This window comes from Cebidichthys violaceus, unplaced genomic scaffold (genome assembly GCF_023349555.1).
Source record: "Cebidichthys violaceus isolate CVI_PGR_0920_01 unplaced genomic scaffold, fCebVio1.0.p SCAF_8, whole genome shotgun sequence".
Classification (NCBI taxonomy): Eukaryota; Metazoa; Chordata; class Actinopteri; order Perciformes; family Stichaeidae; genus Cebidichthys; species Cebidichthys violaceus.
The window spans coordinates 3,182,114-3,208,390 of NW_027176964.1; the positions used below are offsets into that span (position 1 = coordinate 3,182,114).

Below are 26,277 nucleotides of genomic sequence, written 5' to 3' on the forward strand. Positions count from 1 at the left end.
GTCCATTTAGAGTCAAATAGACCACAACGCAGGGTATGCTTTAGGGCGGGGCTACTTTGTGATTGACAGGTCTCTAGAGACACCATACCACTTCATGATTCAAAACTTCAGTCCACAAACCAATGGGTCCCGTCACAATGACAACGTCCACTTCTTCTATCAGTCTATGATGATAACAGTCAAAGGTTTAAAAGGCTGCTAGAGACAGAATTGCCTGGTGATTTACCTGCACTATTTAAATCTATTGATGCATTTGCTTGAGCTGCTCGTGCTATTCCTACTACCACTCCTATTCCTGCTCCTATAGATGGGGCTTTCGCTATTACCATAACTGCTCGTATTGCCACTACCTCTCAAATGTGTGTGTGTGTGTGTGTGTGTGTGTGTGTGTGTGTGTGTGTGTGTGTGTTACTGAGGGGCTACTGGCTACTGGTGACATCACCCTATACGGAGGGCATGGATCCACAAATCCCATTGTACACACAGACATGCATGCAATAACCACACGAGCCGTCATTTCTGCGCACACTCTTACACAAAGAATCACTCCACTCCACTCTGCTACTACCAAACACTGATGACATCATTCCCGATGACATCACCCTCTCTCTCTCTCTCTCTCTCTCTCTCTCTCTCTCTCTCTCTCTCATGCACCATCTGCACCTTGTACTTAGCCCCCATCTCTTTTTTGTCTCATCCATCCTTATTTTCAGAGCCACACACACACACACACACACACACACACACACACACACACACACACACATACACACACACACACAGTATAAACACAATTTCCTTTCTCTTCACTCTCTTCATTGTCATTAATTACACCAACCACTTCACTGTGCTGTAGATATATGAATGTCACAATGATGAGACGGTTTACTAGTGAGGAAAGGCAGGTGATCAGAAGATCATTTTTCAACACAAGCTAATTCCTTTGTTTAGAGAGGATAGTGAACTTCTCCAATCCACCACTAGCATAGAAAAAAAACACAAAACCGAGCTGTCAAACGATAGGCATCTGTTCAATACTTCCGTTCCAAAAATATGAAAAAAAAGGATTTGAAACAGTTAGCGTACAATGTGTAAAATCTGGCCAGAATTTCAGTTTCAAACATTCAGAAAGTGAATGCCGTTCACTCGTATCAGCCTCTCCCCAATAAAGGCCTACTGTAGTTCTCTCTGCAACTGAGAGAAAAAAAGACCCAGGCCTTTATTTCAGAATAACTTTGGAGCACCACTTGATCAACTTTTAAATGCATCTTTATGCATATCAAATGACATTAGATTGGTATATACATGATGGATAAATACATAAAAAGTGCAATGTGAAAAATGTGGCCAGAATTTTAATATTAAAACAGTTCAAAAGACGTCTATATGTTGTGTTGCAGAGATATACTGAAATGAACAGCTAGCCCGTCCTGTCTTGTAGTACCACTTGTTCTGTTCCTAGAGAGGCGATAGTGAGTCACTGTAGCGTCCCGTCTGTCCTCAGTCCAACATGTCCTGTCCAGTAGTCTCCTGGTGACGGCTAGGACGAAACTAAAATAGGAGGTTTTCTTGTTTTCTTGCCCTCTGCTGCTAGTTAGTAGTTGTTTTGTTTTTTTGTAACTTATGACTGTAGATTTAGTTTGTATGGACCTATAGTAGTAGAGGTGAGTTGCCGTCCCCTGGTGGCCAGACATTCCACATTGCACCTTTAAAATCACTTTGTATTACATATTTATTTTACATTTTACATTGATTTTTGTTACATTACATTTTACTATGACTCGTTTCAAACGAGTCATAGCTTCAGCAATGATGTAATAATTAAGGACAAGATATAGATTATGTTGTAATACAAAGTAGTAAGGAGGTTCATACTAGCATACTAGTACAAACTAGAAGATGTCAGTAATACTAGACAAAGACAAACCAAGTGCAGGAACTCAAAACCTAGTACAGTAAATCACAGTATTGAGATTTATTGTTCTAATTTTATGCCAAGGCATTGTTTTGGCACAGAGGGATGAGGGATGGTTGAAAATGAGCAAACACACACACACACACACACACACACACACACACAGAGATTCCTCCCATGGTTACTGGATGTCTTAGTGCCTCTCTGTTGTGTTGGTTAGATGGTTTTCGATAGTTGAAAAATATTTTTATTTTTAAAGCTGCGAATAGTTTAAGGTCTTTTCTTCCGACATTTAGCAGCTTTAATATCTCTCTCTCTCTATATATATATATATATATATATATATATATATATATATATATATATATATATATATATATATATACGTATATCCATACTGTCTTCCTGTTTCTCTGCTACAGTGAATGATCTGTCCGTCTTGTCTGTCTGTGTCGTCCAGCCTGGTTACATGGGGACCCCAGGAAGGTGCTCCATCCAACAGACAGCTATGGCCAGTTCTGTGGTCAGACGGGGACTTCCAACGCGTAAGTCACTGTTACACTCTACACACAGATCCCTTTACACCCTACAGCAGGGGTCGGTAATTGGCGGACCGCGGTCCGGATCCAGACCCAGACGCTGTCCTATCCGGACCCAGACATATAATTGAGAATCATACATTTTGGTGGGCGCTAATGTTTTAATCTGCGCATCTTTTTTGGCCTTTACGGCACTCATTCAGCAGTTCAGGAAACACACTGACCAATTGCATGCATTAATTGAATCTCACGTGACGCTACTCAGCCAATCGAATGTTTATTCCAAAATGCATCGAGAGTCGAATGAAATTACGCAGACAGGCGAGAGACGGACACCATTGAGAGAGGCGGAGAGCATTGAGAGAGACGGAGAGACGGAGAGCAGTGAGAGAGACGGAGAACAGTGAGAGAGACGGAGAGCAGTGAGAGAGACGGAGAACAGTGAGAGAGACGGAGAGACGGAGAGCAGTGAGAGAAACGGAGAACAGTGAGAGAGACGGAGAGCAGTGAGAGAGACGGAGAGCAGTGAGAGAGACGGAGAGCAGTGAGAGAGAGCAGTGGGAGAAGTAAGTCGGAGAAGCAAGTTAACATGGCGTGCTCTAAAAAGAGAAAAGTGGACCTCGAAAACCGAGCTTTTAATAAAGAATGGACGGACTTGTATTTGTTCATTCTTCCTGCTGGTGCTACAAAACCACTCTGTCTCATATGTTCAGAGACCGTGGCCATTATTAAAAGCGCCAATGTGAAACGCCACTATGAGACCAAACACAAATCTTTCGACCAAACATACCCACTCCAGTCTGAACTGAGGGCACAGAAGATAAATGATTTAAGAGCCCAATATGAACGTTCCACCAGAATATTAACAAATTCATTCACTGCCCAACAACGTGCTTATGAATGTTCTCTGAAAGTTGCTTGGATTTTGGGTCAACATAAAAAGCCATTCACTGACGGAGAGGTTGTCAAGGAGTGCATGAGTGCAGTAGCTGGAACTTCACTTGAGGGGAAACAAAAAGAAGAGTTATGTGAAAAAATCAAGCAAATACCTATGTCAGCATCATCAGCCACAAAGAGAACTGGAATATTAGCCCAGGATCTACTAGCACAGCTGGATGAAAATATTCATAAAGCACCCTGTGTTGGCTTAGCTGTAGATGAGTCCACTGATGTGTCTGACAATGCTCAGCTCTTAGTTTACATGAGGTTCTTTAACAAGGAGAAGAAAGAGTTCTGTGAAGATCTGTTGGGTGTTACACCACTTAAGACCAGTACAAGAGGAGAGGACATCTATCTGGCCATAAAGGAGATGTTAACTGAAAGGGGATTAGAGCCGCAACAAGTGGTTTCAATAACCACAGATGGAGCCCCTGCCATGGTAGGGAGAGAGAAAGGTGTTGTGGCAAGAATGAAAGAGGACAATCCTGAGCTCATCTCATACCATTGCATAATTCATCAATCTGTCCTGTGCTCCACTTTGTCAGATGAATATGCTGAGGTGATGAACATAGTTATGAGATTGATTAACTTTCTCAGAGCATCCTCTTCCCTTCAGCATCGCATGTTAAGGGAATTTCTAAGAGAAGTTGATGCGAATGCTGATGACCTTCTGCTGCACAACAACATAAGATGGCTCAGCAAAGGCCGGGTGTTGGGGCGCTTTTGGTCCATTCGAAAGGAAATTGCTGCTTTCCTTAAACAGCTGAAGAGCCAGAAGGCAACACAATTTTCTCTCTTTTTAGAAGATGAGAACAATATGCATATCGTTGCTTTTCTGGTAGACATCACTTCACACCTGAGTGAACTAAACGTAAAGCTGCAGGGCAAAAACAATTCAGTTTGTGACCTGATGACAGTGTACGCTCCTTCCAGAGGAAACTTGAGGTGTTTAAGGAAGACCTGCAGGCAGACTGTGCACACTTTCCAACAGTGCAGGATCAGGGTCAGGGTGAGCGAGATGCATCTACTTTTGTTAACTTTGTTGACAAGCTGAGTGTAAACTTCTGCACACGCTTTGAAAACTTCAGCTTTGGACAGCAGCTCACCCTGTTCATTCAGAACCCATTCCTCATCACAGATGTCACAGGGTTCTCAAAGGAAGTCACACAGCACTTTAAGTGGGCAAATGCTGGGCCTCTCCAGATGCAACTGATCGATCTTCAAGCAGATGTAGCCCTGAAAGAGCATTTTGGAGGAACTGACCCTGCCACCTTCTGGCTCCAAATGGTTTCGGAGACAGCTTGCCCAGGTCTGAGGAAAGTAGCTTTGTACATCTTAACCATGTTCGGCTCCACATACAGCTGTGAGGCAGCTTTTTCCACTATGAACATTATTAAAAACAAATATCGTTCCAGGATATCCAATGAGCACCTTCATATGTGCATGAGACTAACCCTGACACCATTCCAGTCCAGATTTAAAATCCTGGCAGGACAAGCTACAACTCACTTCTCTCACTAAACAAGAAAAAGAGATGGAGTGGGATGTAAGAGGGAAAGAAAGAGAAAAGGAGGTGTTAAAGCTGTTCAATTGTTAAGAGATTGTTTATTATAAAGTTGACAGAAGATTATGATGTTAACAAAAGAGAAGAAAAAAGTTAACTCCAGCCACACTCTTTAATTTTCATTCATTTTTCTAAAATCAAGCACTTTTTTTTAATAAGATGTAAGTTTTTCAAAAGTTATTTTTTGTGTATTTTATTTTTAGATGGAGCCTTTATTTTACTTGAAATGAGAGAAGAACATTTATTTATGTATTTCTATGTATTATTTATAATCCATCCAGTTCAATTTGAAAACAGAATAATAATTGTTAAAATATAATTGATGTGTGTGATGTCTTTATTTAAATTTGACAGTTGTTGACTACACAGAGACGTTGTTACTACTACTAGGCTACTATATGGCACTAAATGGCGCAAGTTAGATATGTATAATGTTCCAGACCTTTGCACGAGGAGATTTTCTCAATCTGGACCTTTTGGAATTTTAATTGAATACCCCTGCCCTACAGTCTCCCACATGTTCACATGTAGCAACTCAAATGATATTAGTTCAGTGTTTATTTATGGTGCATACTTGCCTGAAAACATTGGAACATATTGGTTAATTATAATTAATTTTATGTGTTGACAGCATTTTTATGGCAAAAATATGGACAATTTTTAAGATAAACTTGTAAAGTTATGCAGCTAAAGAACTTACTAACTAACTAGAAAAGAGACAAACACACATGATGATATCAATGTGCTTGTCACAGTTCAGTCATCCAGCCATCAGTAATTTTCCATTGATCCTGCCTCTGTCCCACTCAACCTGTCAGCCACGCCCACCTCGTCAGTTCACTCCACTCACCTGTGCACACAGCTGCCTCTCATCACATGCAATCAGCCCAGCATATAGTCACCAGCTCCACACTCACTCCTTTGCTAGATTGTTTTTTGCCATGCGAGTCTTTCCAGCGTTCTCCTGCCTGTCTTCCCGGTACCGACCTCGCCTGTCCCGGATTCCCTGCTTCATCTGCCTCCTGGTTATTCGACCTAGCCTTCCGTCCCTGACCAAGAACTTTGCCTCTCCTCTCCTGATTCCTGTTTGCCGGTTTCTAAACCGTTTGCCTGTCTGCCGGAGTCTAAGTAAAACGTTGAACTTTTTACCTCTGTCTTCTGAGTCCTTTGTACTGCAATTGGGTCCATACACCACCCGTTACAGTACAATCTGGCCAGACATGGACCCAGCAGGACCACCCTCACCACAGAATCGGTTTGAGAGGATTGAGAACGCGCTCATGCAACATCAGCAGAGAATGGAGGAGGCTGATGCATACGCCAGACGAGCTGCAGAGGCCAACGCCTTTGCAGCCCTCTCCGCCCAGTTGCAACAGCAGATGTCCACTCGCCCTCCTGCAGTTCCAGTCCCCACACCGGAACCTCCTGCTCCAGCTCTGCCACAGCCCAGGATGATCTCCGAGCCCCGAGTGGGAACCCCTGAGCGATATGATGGAAATCCTGAACTCTGCGGTTCATTCCTGACCTCCTGCTCCTTACTCTTTAGCCTGCAGCCATACACGTTCGCCACCGAGGAAGCCAGGGTGGCGTACGTAATCAGCAACCTGACCGGCAGAGCCCTCCTCTGGGGAACAGCAGAGTGGGAGAGGCGGACTCCCGCCTGTGCATCATTCCAGGCCTTCTCTGAGGAACTACGCAAGGTGTTCGGGTTGGGCGCTTCCGGATCTGATGCCGCCCGTGATCTGCTCTCCCTGCGCCAAGGGAACCGGTCAGTGGCTGACTTCTCCATTGACTTCCGGACCAGGGCCCGTCGGAGCGACTGGAACACTGCGGCTCTGCACGATGCTTTTCTGCATGGTCTGGCAGACTACATCAAGGATGAACTGGTTTCCTATCCTCTACCTTCCACACTTGATAAACTCATTGAACTTACTGTCCGGCTGGACTTCCGCATCCATGCCCGGAGAAGGGAGAGGAGACTGAACACTCATGGTCGTCTCGACCCAGCCTGCTGCCCGTTAAAGAAACAGGGCTCACCAGTGAGTGAGGAAGTCCTGGTGAGTCACACGGCAGCAAAGTCTTCCTCCTCAAGCTTACGCCCCCTATTCCAAGTCAAGCTCCTCCTTCCTGGTGGTGCACACACCCTGCCCACCTTTATAGACTCTGGTGCAGATGCCAACATTATGGCCGAGAGCTTAGCCATACAACTGGGACTTAAGAGGGTTCCGCTTGACACCCCAATTCCTGCCAAAGCCCTTGATGGCCATCTTCTGGGGACTGTCACTCACCAGACTTCTCCTGTCCACTTGCTACTTTCCGGTAACCACCATGAGACCATCCGGTTTCACCTCCTGTCATCTTCCAACATTCCACTGATCCTAGGCTACCCTTGGCTCCGTCGACACAGCCCCCACATCGACTGGGCCACAGGGGCCATCCTTGGTTGGAAGAACTCCTGCCACCAGGTCTGCCTTAAAGAGGCCTCCGTACCCCAGCAGACAACGCACTCCAGTTCCTGTCCTGACTTGTCCAGAGTTCCTGCCGAGTACCATGACTTCCGGGAGGTGTTCAGTAAGGCTAAGGCGACTTCATTGCCCCCTCATCGGCCTTATGACTGTTCCATTGACCTGATGCCTGGCACTTCACCTCCCAAGGGGCGTCTGTACTCCCTGTCTGGTCCTGAACGGGAGTTCATGGAGTCTTACATAAATGACTCCCTGGCTGCCGGTATTATCCGACCTTCCTCGTCTCCTGCTGGGGCAGGATTCTTCTTTGTGGAGAAGAAGGACAAGACACTGCGCCCCTGCATTGATTACCGGGGACTTAATGACATCACTGTAAAGAACCGGTACCCTCTTCCCCTCATCTCCTCAGCCTTTGAGTTACTTCAAGGGGCCATGACCTTCACCAAGCTCGACCTCCGTAATGCCTACCACCTTGTCCGCATCCGAGAGGGGGATGAATGGAAGACTGCTTTTAACACGCCCACCGGACATTATGAATATTTGGTGATGCCATTCGGCCTCACCAATGCCCCGGCAGTCTTCCAGGCCTTGGTCAACGACATCCTCAGAGACATGATCAACAAGTATGTTTTCGTCTATTTAGACGACATCCTCAATTTCTCCAAGTCCCGCGAAGAGCATATCCACCATGTCCAGACGGTCCTCCAACGCCTGCTGGAGAACTCCCTTTTCGTGAAGGCCGAAAAGTGTGAGTTTCACACACAGTCGGTGTCATTCCTGGGTTACATTGTGACCCCGGGTCACCTGGAGATGGATCCTGCCAAGGTGGACGCAGTTAGGTGTTGGCCAGTCCCTGAAACCCGTAAGAAGCTGCAGCAGTTCCTGGGCTTTGCCAATTTTTACAGGCGCTTCATCCGCAACTATAGCTCCATCGCTGCCCCTCTCACAGCCCTGACATCCTCCTAGACTTCCTTCCGATGGTCCCATCCTGCAGATACGGCCTTTCAGACCCTGAGGGGCCGCTTCAGTTCTGCGCCCATCCTCCAAGTCCCCGACGCCGAACGGCAGTTCGTCGTGGAGGTGGATGCATTTGACATGGGTGTAGGGGCTGTGCTGTCCCAGCGAGCAGCCAGTGACCAGAAGCTCCATGTGCCTTTTTCTCTCGGCGTCTTTCCCCAGCCGAGAGAAATTATGACATTGGTAACCGGGAGCTCCTAGCTGTTAAACTGGCCCTGGAGGAGTGGCGGCACTGGCTGGAGGGAACCAAGCAGCTCTCACTGGTTTGGACGGACCACAAGAACTTGGAGTACATCCGAACCACGAAGAGACTCAACTCTCGACAGGCACGATGGGCCCTCTTCTTCACCAGGTTTAATTTCACCCTCTCCTACAGACCCAGCTCCCGCAACGTCAAACCTGACGCTCTGTCGCGTCAGTTCCAGAGGGAGGATGATGCCGCCAATGCTCCTGACACCATCCTTCCGTCCCCGTGTGTTGTGGCATCCCTGACTTGGGAAATTGAGGAGAGAGTGAGAGCTGCCACAGAGGGTCAGCCTGGTCCGAGTGCATGCCCTACTGGTTGCTTGTTCGTGCCTGCAGCTCTGAGATCGGATGTACTCCAGTGGGCCCATGGTTCAAGGTTGACCTGCCATCCTGGGATCCAGAGAACCCGGGACGTCCTTCTACAACGTTTCTGGTGGCCCACGTTACAGGAGGACACCCGGGAGTATGTCAGAGCCTGCCAGACCTGCAACCAGAACAAACCATCGCGCCAAGCCCCATCCGGCCTCCTGCAGCCTCTCCCGGTGCCACATCGCCCCTGGTCCCACATTTCAGTGGACTTTGTGACAGGCCTGCCACCATCGGATGGGAAGACGGCCATCCTTACCATTGTGGACCGCTTCTCTAAGATGGCCCACTTTGCGTCCTTGCCTAAGCTCCCGTCAGCTAAAGAGACAGCCCAGCTGCTCCTCAACCATGTCTTTCGCCTTCATGGGATTCCTGTTGACGTGGTCTCGGACAGAGGGCCCCAGTTTTCATCAGTGTTCTGGCGGGAGTTCTGCAGCCTCTTGGGAGCCACCGCCAGTCTGTCATCCAGGTACCACCCTCAATCTAATGGCCAGACTGAGAGGATGAACCAAGAAATGGAGACGGCCCTCCGGTGTATGGTGTCACAGAACCCATCCTCTTGGTCCCAGCATCTGTTGTGGGTGGAATATGCCCACAACACCCTGACCAGCTCCACCACCGGTTTGTCTCCTTTCCAGTGTGCCTACGGTTACCAGCCTCCTCTCTTCCCAGCCCTGGAAGGGGAAGCCTCTTGCCCTTCAGTTCAAGCCTTCATCTGTCGCTGTCGTCGGACCTGGGCCCGTGCTAGGGCCTCCCTCCTGAAGGCGGCAGACCGGTACTCCTCAGCAGCCAACCGTCGTCGCTCTCAAGCTCCAGAGTACCAGGTGGGCCAGAAGGTTTGGCTCTCCACCCGTGACCTTCCTCTGCGTGTGGAATCCAACAAGCTGGCTCCCAAGTTTGTCGGGCCTTTCGCCATCGAGAAGGTCATCAGCCCGGTGGCAGTCCGGCTCAAGCTCCCTCGGTCTATGCGGGTGCACCCGACATTCCATGTGTCCAAGGTCAAGCTGGTCAGCGAGAGCCCGCTGGTGCCTGCTGCTCCACCCCCACCCCCCCCTCGCCTCATTGAAGGGGGACTCATCTATGCTGTGCGCCGCATCATCCGCTCTCGCCGACGTGGAAGGGGCTGCAGTACCTTGTCGACTGGGAGGGCTACGGTCCGGAGGAAAGATCCTGGGTTCCTGCTCAACACATTGTGGACCGGGGTCTCATCTGAGACTTTCACCAGCAACATCCGGACCAGCCCTCCCTCAGCAACATCGGCAGGGGCCGTCGCCATAGGACACCTGCTGCTGGCCCTTCCACTGCCCCGGACCAGTGGGAGGACTCCCTGTCTGAGGAGGAGGCAGTGGACCCGCCGGCGAACTCGCCTTCCTCACAGCCTGAGGATGGGGAGTTCTCGGGTTCTCCCGAGTTTTAGCCCGCCTTCCAATTCCCCCTCCTCCCACCCTGGTTCCTTGGACCTGTTTTGGGGACGTCAGGGGCCGTCCCTTGAAGGGGGGGTTCTGTCACAGTTCAGTCATCCAGCCATCAGTAATTTTCCATTGATCCTGCCTCTGCCCCACTCAACCTGTCAGCCACGCCCACCTCGTCAGTTCACTCCACTCACCTGTGCACACAGCTGCCTCTCATCACATGCAATCAGCCCAGCATATAGTCACCAGCTCCACACTCACTCCTTTGCCAGATTGTTCTTTGCCATGCGAGTCTTTCCAGCGTTCTCCTGCCTGTCTTCCCGGTACCGACCTCGCCTGTCCCGGATTCCCTGCTTCATCTGCCTCCTGGTTATTCGACCTAGCCTTCCGTCCCTGACCAAGAACTTTGCCTCTCCTCTCCTGATTCCTGTTTGCCGGTTTCTAAACCGTTTGCCTGTCTGCCGGAGTCTAAGTAAAACGTTGAACTTTTTACCTCTGTCTTCTGAGTCCTTTGTACTGCAATTGGGTCCATACACCACCCGTTACAGTGCTGATAGGACAGAGACTGCGATTTGTCCCATCAGTGAGGATTTATTTGGAAGCACCATGATCTCATCCCTACTTGTCATATGTTGCTGCTTAACTAATTACATTAATTTGTGTTACAGTAACAAAGTCATGTTGTGTGTGTTAATTTTCATATTTTAAAAATTCATAACTTTTCTTCTACTCAGGACTTTTTTTTTCTTCAAGTATTGCACATCACTACATTTTAAGTTGCATCCGTTACAGAGAACACAGAATGATCTACTCTGTGGAAGGAATGAGACGCAGAACAACACGTTGTTCATGCTGCCAATATTATATATATATATATATTAAGTCATAGAATCGTTGCAGAGAGTGAACCGAAGAGGCTCACGAGATTATTCTTTTTACAATTACTTGCCTTGTTTTACGAGTGCAATATGAGCTGTTAGATTGTGAAGCGGGTGAACACACGTGCACACGTCAAAGATCCTGACAGACTGACAGTGATGTCATTTTGTGCTTGTTTACAGCCCAGAAGGGTTCTAAGTCTATACATGAATGTAGAAATAATCCATCAAATTCAGATGACCTTCACGTCTAGAAATAACAGTCAGCTCTCGTTTCCTTGTAATGTGCATAATCATAGATGTTCCAATGTGTATATATAGTGACATAACTCCATTATATCCCCAACATATTGGACACATATTTTTGAGGCTCCATTGGGCTAAAGTTACACATCGATAATGTCACCTCGCTGTGTTGTTGGGTGCCAGAATCGATATATTGCATACATTTAAGATGATAAACTGTGATTTGAGGCTCTAGCCATGATGGAGAGAAAATGTTGCAAGTAGTTTAGCGTAGCCTTCAGCTAACCTTCTCAGTCATAATGGCTGCTGCACCGAAAAAGGCTAAACTATTAGAGAGAAGAAAAAATGGCCTGCTGCTTATTTTCTGTAACGTGTAGCATGAAAGCATGGTGGAATTACACTGGTTACAGAAAATGATCCGAACGAAGTTGACACTTATCTGGCGATAGCAATGCGCTTTCCTACATTGTGACAGTGTGTAGATAATACGGCCCTGTTGGTTTATGTATTGGTGTTTATACAGGGGTGGTATATCACGTATACCAGCCTTTATTGAGTTCTTTATTATGGTGGGTATAGTTTTTATACTCCTTTAGATCCCATCATCTTTATTCAGCTTTCTGTACTTTTTATGTAATATTCATGTAGCCTTGATACTATCGGTAAATATATTTAATATACAGTGTATTTACTTACTAATATTTCATATTTGATTGGCTCTTTGCAAGTGGTGAAGTACGTCACCTGTGCTTGTATTATGCATTATATCTATCGACTGTGTTTATAAGAAGTGCTCGAAATGTCACACGGCAAGAAAAAATAAATCTTCTAAAGGAGCTACTTGGTGTGTGGATCTATGTGTTTATATTCAATCAGATATTTCTTTGAACCAGCCACCACCCTATCGGACCTGCGTGTCTATTTTATCGTTTCATGTTCGAGTATCACAGCTCAGCGGCGTTGTTTGGCCTGATGCGTAGCTGTGATATAATCACAACATATCACAGTCAGTAATGAGCTCAGAATGGCAATATGAAAGTTATAGATACATTACAATTAAAGTCATTTTTGTATTAATATCTAATTATGTTCACAATAAAATGAGCAACTAGCATATTTCTTTAGCATTATATTGATAATATAATTATTGTTCATTATTATGTATTTACATTATTTGTATGTTGCCAGTTATAGTGCAGCAACTGAGAAACTGACCATTGTCGATGACTTTGATAACTACTTGTACGAGGCTTGTCTTTATTCGTCGGGTGGAGATGTGTTGCTTGGTTTTGGGTTGTTGCTTTACTTTCAGGAGTGTTGGTTGCCAAAATCTCCGGAGAGAGTTTTTACATTTGTGTCTACTTAAAGCCATTATTTGACACACTGTCTGGTGTCAAAACCTGCGTCCGATAGTTTCAGTCATCCGAGGCAGCGGCTAGTGTTATTCTGACATTATGTACAAACAAAAACAAACAAAAAAAAAAAAAAACACAAGCATTCCTGCTTGCTTGCATATTCTGGGCTACATTGTGGAACCTCCTCTTTACGTAGCGCTGCATGTTGTTCAGCAGGGGATTTTTTTTTGGAGATGAACACTGATCAATCTCGTCCTCCATAGAAGTCAACCTGAAATGTTTCTATTTTGTGTCAAATGTTTTATCTGTAAACTTTTCCATGTTCCCCCCCCCCCGTCTACTAAGCATCCGTAATAACATTAGTGTAAAAAATCAGCCGCGGGGTGATACTGTAATAGGAGTTAGACATCATGGTATGTAGATACTTCATCATGGCTATGAACCAATCCGATTGCTTGGTTTGAGCTACCCGTTTTGTAGCTAGATATACTGTTTACATATAACTTCCATTTATCTGTATCTGTCTGAATAACAACATCACCAGGCTCCATTTGACAATTTACAGGAATACTGTGCAAAGGATTATGGGATACCGAAGGCTGTTATTAATAAACTGGTTCGGTCCTGCATTTGTTGGCCGCATTTGAAGTACATTACATTACATTACAGTCATTTAGCAGACGCTTTTATCCAAAGCGACTTACAATAAGTAGTCTTTGATATGTAGTCTTTGATATGAGACAGACCATATCGACCTGTTTATGATCAATCTGGGCTAAAAAGACAGACTTCAGAAGATCCAGACGCTGAATTAGGACACAGTACATATTTACTAACTGTCTCTGGGATGAAACCAAAATGCAAGTAGTACAAGCACTTGGCGGTCTTAAAACTTGATGTCTTTTAAATTGATAAATCATGCTAGTGTGTGACTGCTCCAAAAAATAAATTGATGCGACCATAGAGGTGAATGATAGCATGTAGCTGACCAGGCTGCAGGAGAATGATAAGAGGATGTGTCTGTCAGGATTCAGTGAGATGAGTGGCTGAGACCAACACACAGTAGGTTTTTCTTGTGTGTGCTGCCATCTACTGGTCATTCATTGTTGCTACATGCTGACGAGTTCTGTTCTGTCTTTTTATTCATTCCATACAAACAGTATGTGACACAGAAGAGGAGCCCACTGACATTAACATTTTTAAACCTTGTCTTGATTCTTTAGGTTCCCCTCACATATGGATGTCTACTACACTATCACTGGATTACTTTGACACTGAAGAAAAATAGAAAATGTGATGATTCTCAGTCAAATTCTGGAGTCTTTTCAATGATTTCTTAGCAGATTTATTGATGTTTATTTGCCTTTAATGGACATCAGAGGTAACGATAGCAGGGGCTAGGTGCCACCTGCCTATCAGACTAACTCATTCACACACCGTAGGCATGGGAGCAATTTTGCTCAAGGACACATCGACATGCGACTAGATCGAACCGCTAATCCTCTGATTGAAGGACGACCCTGCTCTCCACTTAGCCACAGTCGCCCCTATGAGTTGTGGATGCACAGAAGAGGGTGACAAATACAAGACCAAATATAGTTCTAACAACTGAAGTGATTGGCATAAAAAAAGAAATCTGTGTAATAAAATACTAAATTAATGAAGGCTTGGAAAGAGGGTTGATCAATATAGTCAGTATGGGCTGTCAAATACAGTATGTTGCACCAACTGTCACAGTTTTGTCGAGCAGGCAGCAGGGGAAGGATCCAAGCAATAAAGATAATCGACTCTTACACTTAATGAAATATATTTAAACCCAAGACTCAAAGGTTATTTTTTTCACCACCATTCCATCAAATGGAAATAGAGTTGCATCCATCATTTTTAAAAGCTTTAGGATCTCCACTAGAATCATAAATCTGTTAGTTTGAACAATGGACAGCTGCAAACACAAGTTTGTGAGGTTTAGCTACAGGGACCAATGCGCTTCGACCCAACAATCTCTACTCTTTGATGCAAGGCATTCTGGAACATGAAATCACTAACTGGAAAAGAAGTGCACACTGGAGAAATGTGCACTATCTGTGTAATTTAACACATACACTTTTTTTTTTTGCAGGAAGAAACCCATCCTATTCTATTTCAACATCTTGAAATGTGCCAACCCGGCTATACTCATCAACCTGCAGTGCCCCACAATGCAGGTACTCCATTTACTATTACTGATGCATATCTGCTGCAGTAACACAGCATCACTTTATCTTACACCTGCTGCTATGGATTTATCGTGTCAGTTTAGAACAACACTGAGATATATTGAATTAAATACATTCTCACTTCCAACTCGTCAAATGCAGATGCTTGCTCAGAGGTCCTACGCTTCAAACTGTGACGCTCTATGTTCCCCTCCAGCCTTTGAGAACAGATTGTGATTGGGGTAAAACTAAGTAATGTTTGTTAAGTAAAATAAGTACACTGGTTACTTAAAATAAGTATACTTGTTACGTAACTTAAATATGTGATATTAGCTAAGTATGTAAGTTACATAACAAAAGTAAGGTAAAAGAAGCAAACATTGGCTAAGTTTCACAGCGATTTCCTGGGTGAAAGTCCTGTGTTTGTTTGACCCATCCATTTGCCGCCCTCATTCTTACGCTGACTCTTTCACTTATTATACTGTCATTGCTCTCAGCATCTAATAATTCTCTATGTCATAACAGATTGGTTTATATTGGAGTTAGGTAAAAGCAGTGGTGGGCCGTCAGGGCCAGCAAGGCCTTCTCTGCTGGCCTAGACAGAATCACAAAGTTATAGCTATTTTATAATTTAATTCATTTTCATAAATATACTACATGTATTCTAAATATTTTTCCCGTTAGTTTATTTTCTCATTGCATAGCTACTGTCTTTTTCAGTTGCACAGCTTGTTTTAAGTAGAGCTTTTATCCAATCAGATTTTGCCCCTATGCTGTCTCTAAGTAAAAAAATGTGCCCGAGGCCTTCAGAATTACAAGTGAAAGCCTTTGTAGTTTAAATAAATGGGGATGATATTGTTGATTGTCATAGTCTTCAACCAATCAGTTTTTTAGTTTGACATGTTGGGCATATTCTTTGACGTGCCAGAGCCTTCTAGCTGGCCTACAAGTACGTCAGCATTAACGTGCGGCTTGATTGGTCAGTGGGCTAGCATGACTGTTGTGAAACTAGCTAGCAGAACTTTGTAGTAGTAAGAGTTAAAGTTTAAAGATATGTAAGATGTTTTTACGTGACATTACATTTTTAGCATTTTGGCATGTTTGGCTGTGACAATCCCATGAATCGAGAAGGACCTCTTACTGGAACTGAACCGCACCGATGTACTGTACAACGCGGTATTGAACTCTTTGTAATCGAAGAAAGGAGGATGGACTTTGTCTTTAAATAGTGAACAGCAGCATTGGTAAGTGACTGCTTTTGTTTTCTTACATCTGCAGTAGCGTTACTACTGTGTTGATTTTTCAACCTTGTTGTTTTTATGATATGGTTGATATTGTTCCCTCTGATGTGAATAATATTTGAATGGTGTGTGGCAGAATGTGTGTTTTAGCGCCGCACTTTTGCTGGAATGTGCAGAGGCCTGTTGAATCGTGTTATTTGGGTTTTATGTTATTCTACCTGCTTTGTTGTCATATAAATATATGTGACAGGTTCTTGTGAGTTTGTTCTTGTTATTGTTAATTACATTGATTTTGACTATAAGCATTGCCCGTTAATGATGAAGCATCCCATCATGCTGCGTCATAATGAGGTTATTAGGAGGTGGTTCATCTGTAGTAGGACAGCACTGAAGGCCCAGGTACAGGTATAAAACACACGGGTAAAAGTCTGGTTGATATCAGACGACGAAGGGCATTGACCAATCGTTGGTATTTGACGAGTTGGAATTAAGAGCGCGGTGGTCACAGCGTACGCTAACAAAAAGTGACACATATTGTATAGTGCTTATTAACTTAGACAAGATTGCAGTTGTTAATAAAACAGAACTGTACTGAAAATGTATGTTTACTAGCTGACTGCAACTTTGCATTGGCATTGATGAAAGTGAGATCCACATGTCCATTAACAGAAGTCTATCAAATCACAAACGTAATGTCTGTGTCCATTTTCTTCCAGATGTGTGTGTCAAAGTGCCCGGACAAGTTTGCCACCTACACTGAGATGCAGCTGCAACACAAACTCAGCAGGAGTTACTGGGAATATTACAGACAGTTCTGCAAGCCTGACTTTAATAACCCTGACAAGGTACCAACACTGATGCATTGTATACGTGTATTACTAGAGTACTTGATGTGGTTTGGTAAGCTGTGATTAGTTGAAGACCAATATTGTGAGGGTCAAAGAGGATCCTGCTTGAAACTTTAATAGACAGAATCTTAAGGTATTGCCAAGGGGTTAAAAAATGCAGCAAAACTCCTATTGACCCTTTTAAAGCCGGCGTCTTTAAACATTTGTATGCATGTCGGCAACCGAAGTGGCGTTTTGCCTCAGCCATCCAGACAACTAAACAAGCTTTAAACGTTGAATTAGAAGGTTTTCCAGCATCAGAATGTCTGGTTGTTAAGTGTTCGCTTGTCAGAATGGACATTCCCACAGCGGACCCAAGTTCTACAGAATTCTAAAAAAGATCACAACCGTTTCAGAGTAATAGGTGTTTCAGTTTCATGAGTGACCATGTTATCTGGTGACTTTCAGCCAAATGCTTCCTTTGTGGCTCGTAGTAACTTACGTAAATGGTTGGCGTAGATAATAAACACATTGGAGTATGTATTTTAAATTGATGCAAGACCAAGATGGCAACTTCAAAAATGCTGAACTTAAGGCTTCAAAATCATAGTCCACAAACCAATGGGTGACGTCACAGTGACTACATCCTCTTCTCATATACAGTCCATGGGTGCAGTCCAGTATCGGACGCTGAAGTACATCTCGAATACATCTTGATGAAACTTTTCCAAAGTTCAAACTAACTTTGTGTGTGTGTCTTCACCGAGAACCAGAACTCTCATTCATGCTGTCATTGTAACCCTCCTGTCTCTCCACTGTTTCTTCCAGCCAGTATCTCAGGTTCTACGAGATGAGGACTGTCCCTCCATGATTGTACCCAGTAGACCATGTAAGGATGAGATCCCCCCCCTCCCCACAACTTACCTAAAATTAACTAGTTTTGTCAATGCCTCAATTTTAAAGTAGGTTAAATAAGTCATCACTTGACCAAATTAGATGGTTTTTTTGCAAACCAAAGTAAAAAAAAAAATAACGTGTCAATGGGTTCATCACATAAATCACATTTTATTGACATAATAGATGGAGTGGATAATCAGTTGAAATGTGGATATTAGTCAGTGGAAAACCACGATGTGTGTGTGTGTGTGTGTGTGTGTGTGTGTGTGTGTGTGTGGCAGTTCTCCAGAGATGTCTACCAGACTTCATCACTCAGAATGGGACTGTGACTGTAGCGAACAGAACCAGCTTTAAAGACGCTCTGGAAATGGCTCGTAGTGTAACTGAACTCCAACATGCTGCCAAGTACTGTAACTTCTATTACTTCTTGTTTTACATGTCTGTCACCTGCTGTGTCCACTTGTCAAAGATCACTCAACAGCACTAACGAACCAACTGCACTTCATCCAACTGACACTTTTCCTTCCCCTTCACCATAGCTGTGCCTACAGTGTATGAATGAGATAGTCTGATAGGCAGGTGGCACTTAGTCTGCCATCAGTGTGTGAATGGGTGAATGATAACAAGTAGTGTGAAAGTGCTTTGAGTGGTCGGAAAGACTAGAAAAAACAATACAAGTACAGTCCATTTACCATTACAAGACCCTGCAGGGTGACTTACCTTCATGTGTTTTTCTTCTAGTTTCTATTTTAACCTCTACATGTTTGAATATTATCTGTCAGACTTTGAGTGTGGCAGTGAGGGGATATTTCATACAATGGCAATAGAAATAGAAAAAAAAATCTGAGATTAAAGTCGTAAATTTACAAGAAAAAACTTGCATATTCTTTGAGATTACAGTCATAAATTTAAAAGAAAAAAATGAGACTCTGAATATATGAGATACTATAGGAAAGGCATTGCATATCTCTAAATCAATGCATGCTTGATTTTGTGTCTGTATATATTTACAGATGCTAACACTCCCCTTCAGCTCGATCTGGGCCGTTTAAACGCATTTACCATAAATGTCAGTGTAGCGTCAGCTGATGTGACCACGGAAATGCAAGTGGCAGCTTGAATACAAGTTTTTTTTCTTGTAAATTTGTCAGTTTTTTCTTGTAAATGTATGACTTTGTTTTTTCTCAGAATATTCCCCCCTTCCCCTGCTGCCTAATTTTACATTATGTATTACATTTGTTTCTACATTTGCCCTAATAGGCCGTCGTAGTTTCATTAGAAAAAAATATTTTTCGATATTTAAATTTTTAATTAAAAAAATTGTTGAACAACAGCTCATTGAGACCTGGGATTGATGTGTATAGTCAAGTGTTAGCATCTGGCTGATGGACAAAGTTCCTACAAACATGGCATTTCTCTGTGTCTTAGTGTCTTTGTCTCTGATGTAACATTGAAAGAACCGGTCTCTGTTTTCTTTCTCTGCTTCATTTCTGCTCAAATAACTCCTCTTCCCCTCTACTCCATGCAGGGGTATAACAGGACTAGTGGATACTAAGGAGCTGGGCATGAAGATCGTGGAGGATTACGCCAAGTCATGGGCGTGGATACTCATGTAACTACACAAACAGCACACACAGAAAAGCCACAACACCTAAACGCGTCTCAAAGATATTTAGCTACCGTTTAGCCTCAGAGCTAGTTGTGTCTAGACATTTACAAGTATCAGTAGCAGCTCTGCTAAGTTTTGAAAACGTTTCTGATCAGTATTTTGTTGTTGTCACCATCACTTACCTTCTAAATAACATGCACATTTACTTGATTCATTATTATTTGACGGTTCATCAGTAATGTTTAAAGTTTATTCCATTAAACAATCAGTGCCTCACAAATCTGTCACAACTTGAAGGGTAACTTTGGTATTTTTTTCAACCTTGACCCATTTCCCATTTTTTTGTGTCCCCACTGATGGGGATTGTTACACATCACAGTTTTTAAAACTGGTCCAGAACGCTGTATAGACGGCAAAATAACAAACAGAAAGCTAAAAGGTAAAGAAAAAGGTTTTATTTCTGTGTAGGGTTCTTTCCATAATGTTGCCAGGCACTTAGAACAACATTTTGATCCCGTCAGTGACAAAAACAAGCACTTTTATTAGAACATTGACTGAGCTGAATTGCCCCAATAGGATTACGTCGCAGCCCGTTTAGCGGCTGCCGTCAGCAACAATATCTCTAACTATCAGTCAGTCAGACACAAAAACATTACAAAACAGGGTCCAGGTTGAAAAATACCAACATTACTCTTCAACATGTCGCAGACTTGTGAGGCACTGTGACAGATTGTTTTATGGAATAAACTTTTATAATTAGAAATAACATATTTTATGTTATAAAACTTAGGATAGACATTACTGAGTCTGTTCACTGACTTTATGACTAGGACTGCCCCCTTTTAGTCGATTAGTCCACTAATGGGGTCGTGTTGGTCTTTGTCGACTAAGATATCTTAGTGGATTAGTCATTTTCAAATGCTTTTTCATGCTAAATGACTTTTCTCTGTAACAAACAACTGTAACAAACCTCAAATCATTTAGTTTTAGAACCAGTGAGACAAGATCCGGGTGATCTATGTGTTACCATATTGTTGTGTCTGTGACAGAGGCCTGCTGATATCCTTGGCTGTCAGTCTGATCTTCATCCTGCTGCTGAGGTTCACAGCTGGGTGGCTGCTGTGGACTACCATCATCACCGTCATACTGCTGCTGGCATACGGTGCGTTGTGTCGGGAGGATTCACATCTTAGCTCGTCCTTTACTGCTGCCTTGAGGAGAACCACTTCCTTATTTCATGAAGCGTCCGTGTGTGTGTGCAGGTATGTGGTTCTGCTCCGCGGAGTTGTCCCGGCTGAGACACAGACCAGGCTCCGATGTCTCCATTGTAGAGGTGGGGCTGCAGACTGACCTGCAGGTCTATCTGCAACTCACACAGACATGGATCATACTATGTAAGTCCGTCTGCTTTGGGAGATTTCACAGGAAGTCATTAGAACACAGATTCTGACTTTTGAATATATTCTAAAGTTTTTTTCTCCTAAATGTACGACTTTCCTCTTATGAATATGTTTTTTCTCGGAATATTACCCCCTTACACGGCTCCTTGATTCATTTTTTATGTATTGTTTACATACAATGTTCATAATACATAGTGTGGGTCTAATTCAACCAATTGGTCAAATAATGTGTGCTTGTGTACTTTCTTAGGAAGTTAATGTTGTATTAATATCATTGTGTACTTTTTTTATTTTGATGATTTGGCAACATTCTTTATTTTTTTTTACTTTCATGCCAATAAAGCCACATTGAATTGAAGAGTAATTCAGACTAAGAGGGAAATCAGAAATAATTTCTATAAATTTCCAAACAGTAATCTTTGGGGGGATTAAGAAAGCAAAAAGGTAAAAAGCTGAACATATAACGAGCATAACCTCTTGTTTGTGTTTGTCAGTGGTGTCTCTGGGGGTGACAGAAGCTTCCATCTTGTTGATGTTGATCTTCTTGAGAAGAAGAGTGCGAGTGGCCATCGCCATGCTCAGAGAGGCCAGCAAGTATGAACTCTAAGGACATCTGCAGAAATCAGATTATAAGAAGAAAAAACAAGGAATTGTACGATGACATGTTTCTCTGTTGTTGCAGAGCCATCGGTCACATCATGTCCACGCTCTTCTTTCCAGTCATCACCTTTCTCCTGTTGACTGTTTGCTTCTCCTACTGGGCGGTGACTGCCGTGTATCCTTCACTGTGCTGAGAAACAACAATGTTAACTTCTTGTAGAGCAGAGAGTTAAAATATGTATTTGTAAAACTCTTCAGTGTCCAGAGGATAGGATTTCTAATTCATCAACCAGCTTGTTAGTTGTGTCTTTAACCAGCACTCTGTGGGACCAGTTACCTAGCGTCCTCAGGTGAAGCTGTCTACAAAGTCATGTCTCCTGATGTCAGCTGTCCCCATGCCAACAGTACTTGCAACCCAGAGGTACAGTCATACAGTAGTATTACTGTAGTAGTAAGTGTATTGACTAAGGTTTTAGGGCATTGTGGGGTGCTAATCAGTCAGCTGTTAGCTCTGTTAGCCAAACACACTCTGCTGCTAACTAGCTCTCCTTCTACTGACATAAGACGGGCTTCGTTGTAGTTGCGCTTATAATTTGCTAAGCAACAGTTATACATAGATACATGCAATTATCTTGCCTAGGTGTGCAAATCAAGACAAAAACAATTGGTGACCTGTAGTCGAAAAAAGAGTCCAAATTGAAGAAGTTGTTGATCACTTCCGGCCTATTAAAAGTAGTGAGGAGTCAGCAGTCAATGACGGTATTAAAAATGTCAATAAAAGGAGGTTTCAAAAAGTGTAAATCACCGCAACTACAAGAGGTCCTTCAGCATACAGTCACAAATGAGCACAAATAATATTAGGCTGCTGGGTCCAGCAGTATTCAAGTTTAGACACGGACAGACAGACAGACACACTCATGCATGCAGGCACACAACCAAATGCATAATCTACTGGCAGAGATAACAACTGTCCTCTGTTCTCGCCCCTCACTTCTCTGTCAGACCTTCACCAGAACCAACATCTCCAAATCAGCGTTGTGTCTGGGCTCTCAGTGTCTGTTCGCCTTCTACGGTGGGGAGACGTCCTACCACCACTACCTCTTCCTGCTGCAGCTGTCCAACCTGCTGGTCTTCCTCTGGCTGGTCAACTTCAGCCTGGCCCTGGAGCAGTGCACCTTGGCCGGGACATTTGCCAGCTACTACTGGGCCAGGAGGAAGCCTCAGGACATCCCGCTGTGTCCACTCTTTTCATCGTTCAGCAGGGCCATCAGGTCAGGACCGAGCCTGGGATTCATCATGTGTCACATTGTATGCAAAACAACACAGACAGCCTTGTGCGTAACACCGTATTGAGCTCTTCCTCTGTCCTTCTTCAGGTATCACACGGGGTCTTTGGCATTTGGAGCTCTAATTCTTTCAGTTGCCCAACTGGTCCGGATCATACTGGAATACCTGGAGCAGAAACTAAGAGGTTTACATGCAAGCGCACTAACACGTATACACAGTTTCACTTACTACTACTATAATTACTACCACTATCACTGTACCGATCTTGTGCATGTGTATCCATGTAGGTGTTGACAACAGCCTGTCCAGGTTCATGATGCACTGTCTGCAATGTTGTTTTTGGTGTTTGGAGAAATTCATACGCTACATGAACCGTAATGCTTACATCATGGTGAGTTGATTAAAGGTGCAATGTGTAAGATGTGGCCAGAGGTATCTACTGAAATGAGCATGCTAACCAGCTAGCCCCGGCCCGTCCTGTCTTGTAGTACCACTAGTACCTCGGGAGGCGATAGTGAGTCACTTTAGAGTCCAGTCTGTCCTCAGTCCGACATGAGAGGACCAAGAAGTAGAGCTGCCCCGAGGGCTTCTCAGTCACGTTGAATGTTTTAATAGCTTGTTTATTCGATTAAATCCAACTCGCCCCCTTTGCTTGTTCCTCCCGGCCACCACAAGACAAGTGAAGAGAGTGTGTGATGGCTCTGGGAGACGGACCCACAGTCATCAGTTAGCTCGGATTCAGCCAGTGAAAACCCCAGCTCTGGTTCTGATCACATGGGACTGCCCCGACTCCCTGCCGCGAACTTGCTGGTGCTGAGGTCACACAGCCCAGACCCAGCGTTCCACCAGCCCGCTGTGATCCCCGGTGCTGGGGTTTTCGCCGAAATCCGAGCCGCCCCAGCCACCAACTGAAGCTCCGTCCCCCGGTGTCGCCACACGTTCCCTGGAGAGATCAAAATAAAAACACCAGACGTTCCCTTGTCTCAGCTACCCCAAACCCAAGTCAATAAACACACTATCAAAGCGTACACGGACCGTTCAGCCCCGGTTAGTGTCACAGTAAACACACAGATGGCTGACTAAACCACAGGCCGATGCCACATGTGAAAATCATAAGATGGCAGTGTTTTATTGACTGTCTCAGAGTTTCAGCTGTTTGGTTAAATTTTGCGTGGTAGCTGCTTGTTTTTTTTTATAACTGATGACTGTACTAGAGGTGAAACTGCTGCCCCCTCTTTGTTTGAAGCATTTGGCCACATCTTACACATTGCTCCTTATATAAAGTGTTTTTATTTCCAAACCAGAGTCATATGAATATCACTGTTCAATTTGTCAACAACAACCCTGTGTTGTTATGAGAGCTGTGTTCTGTCTCTTCTCCACTAGGTGGCGATCTATGGTAAGAACTTTTGTACCTCTGCCAGAGAAGCCTTCTACCTGCTGATGAGGAATGTGGTCAGGTGAGGCTTTTTTCACAGGTTTATTGTTTGGATATATGTTTGTGATGTTATTATAGTCTTCATAAGAGAAGCTGTTTATGATCATTAAACCCTGTGAGCAGCACACTGCTACTCTGTTCAGATGAGTGGTGACTGTGTCTCCACAGGGTTGCCGTTCTGGACAGAGTGACGGACTTCCTGTTGTTTCTGGGAAAAGTTCTGATAGCAGGAGGAGTTGGTAAGTGACAGTACAAGGCTCAAGTCTGAAGGCCTTTACACACATAGCAGGGCATGACGAATAAATTACATGAAAATGTGAAACACTCACCAACAAATATTTTGCATCAAAACTATTCATACCAGGTGCGATGCAAATCAGCAAGGATCCCGTTGACCCAGAGCAGCTTCTTTATTGAGTTTCCTTTTAGTGAAATGCTCTGAGTGAGTTTGAGTTCCCTCTGGTTAACAGGTATACAGTGTATATGTCAATGGCTTTTATTGTGAAAGGTAAGAGCAGAAGGAGTGGATCTGGTCTGCGCTGCCTTTGTCAAGGTTGAAATGAGTTATACATTTTGCCTTCTTGCCTCCATATTGTTGTACATCTGATTATGTCCCTTCCACACAATGGTATTGTTTGATGTCTTTATTTGAGTGATATCTCAGAAAGAAATCTACCTTTTTATGTTGCTTTATTTCAAAAAGGTGTGTAAAAAACTTTCATGTTAAATGTTTCACATTACAATTTTCAAGCAAGTGTTCTATCTGCAACTTATTTCTGAATATAATTATAGAAGAATAGTATAGAGATCAGTGAAGACATGTAGACAGCAAGAAGATGTGTCAGTCTATGTGTGTGTGTGTGTGTGTGTGTGTGTGTGTGTGTGTGTGTGTGCGTGTGTTTCAGGTGTGATTGCATACCTCTTCTTCACGAGGAGGATCCCTGTTATCCAGGAGGAAGTGCCCAATCTCAACTACTTCTGGGTCCCCCTGCTTGTCAGAGTCTCTTTCGCTCACACACACACACACACACACACACACACACACACACACACACACACACACACACACACACACACACATTGTGCATACATGATGTCATTTGGCATTATTGTTAAAACGAAAACGTGTAATTCTCGAAGCACCTCAAAGGGTGAAATGTACCTCTAACTTTGCTGCCAAGCAAATATCATCTTGGTGCTCCTTTTTTTTAATTCACACATTTAAATTATGTAATTGGGTAAAAATATCATCAGTGCAGTATCTTTAGTGAGTGGGACTTTGAGACGGGCCAGATAGTGGTTGCAAATTATGCATGGTCATGGTGCTATCAGCGGCTGCTAACCATTTTTTGTGAACTCACCCCTGATTTGGGGAAAACTTATTAGCTGCAACTTGTGTCATGGAGACACCATAAATCTGAACAGTAATCAACAGGATAATAAATTACACCAACAAGCAATGAAATTACAAAGAATACCATTTAAAGAATATACAGTGTATTGTTAAGACATTCGTTTTTTTACGTCTTTCTTTCGTCTGTAATCAAATCTGCTGTAGTTGTCCAACACATGTGTCTCTCTCATCAGACGGTGGTGGTCGGTGCCTACCTGATCGCTCACGGCTTCTTCAGCGTCTATGCCATGTGTGTTGACACGCTCTTCCTCTGCTTCTGTAAGTAAACATGGCCATTACTGTGTTCAGGACTGACTATCAAAAAATAGTCCAGGTCAAGTGTACAAACTGGACGAACCCTGTGTCTGAGTTCGGTACCCGGTATTCACGCTAATCAAATGAACTGGACTTTGGGGTCAAGTGTACTTGGATCAGAACCCCGTCCCTG

General features: G+C 43.8%; 1 protein-coding gene across 3 annotated transcripts in view; it reads left to right on the forward strand.

Moving 5' to 3' along the window:
* LOC137892670 (choline transporter-like protein 5-A) overlaps positions 1–26,277 on the forward strand; it is a 60,227-nt gene that overhangs the window by 31,381 nt on the left and 2,569 nt on the right. For 2 of the 3 annotated variants that reach the window (XM_068737983.1, XM_068737985.1), the window contains exons 4-21: positions 2,376–2,460; positions 15,062–15,146; positions 17,095–17,223; positions 18,034–18,094; positions 18,384–18,507; positions 19,631–19,714; positions 20,761–20,873; positions 20,974–21,105; positions 21,606–21,705; positions 21,794–21,886; positions 22,045–22,132; positions 22,714–22,982; positions 23,088–23,182; positions 23,286–23,389; positions 24,385–24,458; positions 24,605–24,675; positions 25,342–25,430; positions 26,024–26,108. In XM_068737983.1, coding sequence (XP_068594084.1) covers positions 2,376–2,460; positions 15,062–15,146; positions 17,095–17,223; positions 18,034–18,094; positions 18,384–18,507; positions 19,631–19,714; positions 20,761–20,873; positions 20,974–21,105; positions 21,606–21,705; positions 21,794–21,886; positions 22,045–22,132; positions 22,714–22,982; positions 23,088–23,182; positions 23,286–23,389; positions 24,385–24,458; positions 24,605–24,675; positions 25,342–25,430; positions 26,024–26,108 — 1,881 coding nt within the window. The remainder of the gene's footprint in view (positions 1–2,375; positions 2,461–15,061; positions 15,147–17,094; positions 17,224–18,033; positions 18,095–18,383; positions 18,508–19,630; positions 19,715–20,760; positions 20,874–20,973; positions 21,106–21,605; positions 21,706–21,793; positions 21,887–22,044; positions 22,133–22,713; positions 22,983–23,087; positions 23,183–23,285; positions 23,390–24,384; positions 24,459–24,604; positions 24,676–25,341; positions 25,431–26,023; positions 26,109–26,277) is intronic. The other variant, XM_068737986.1, reaches the window with a different exon arrangement.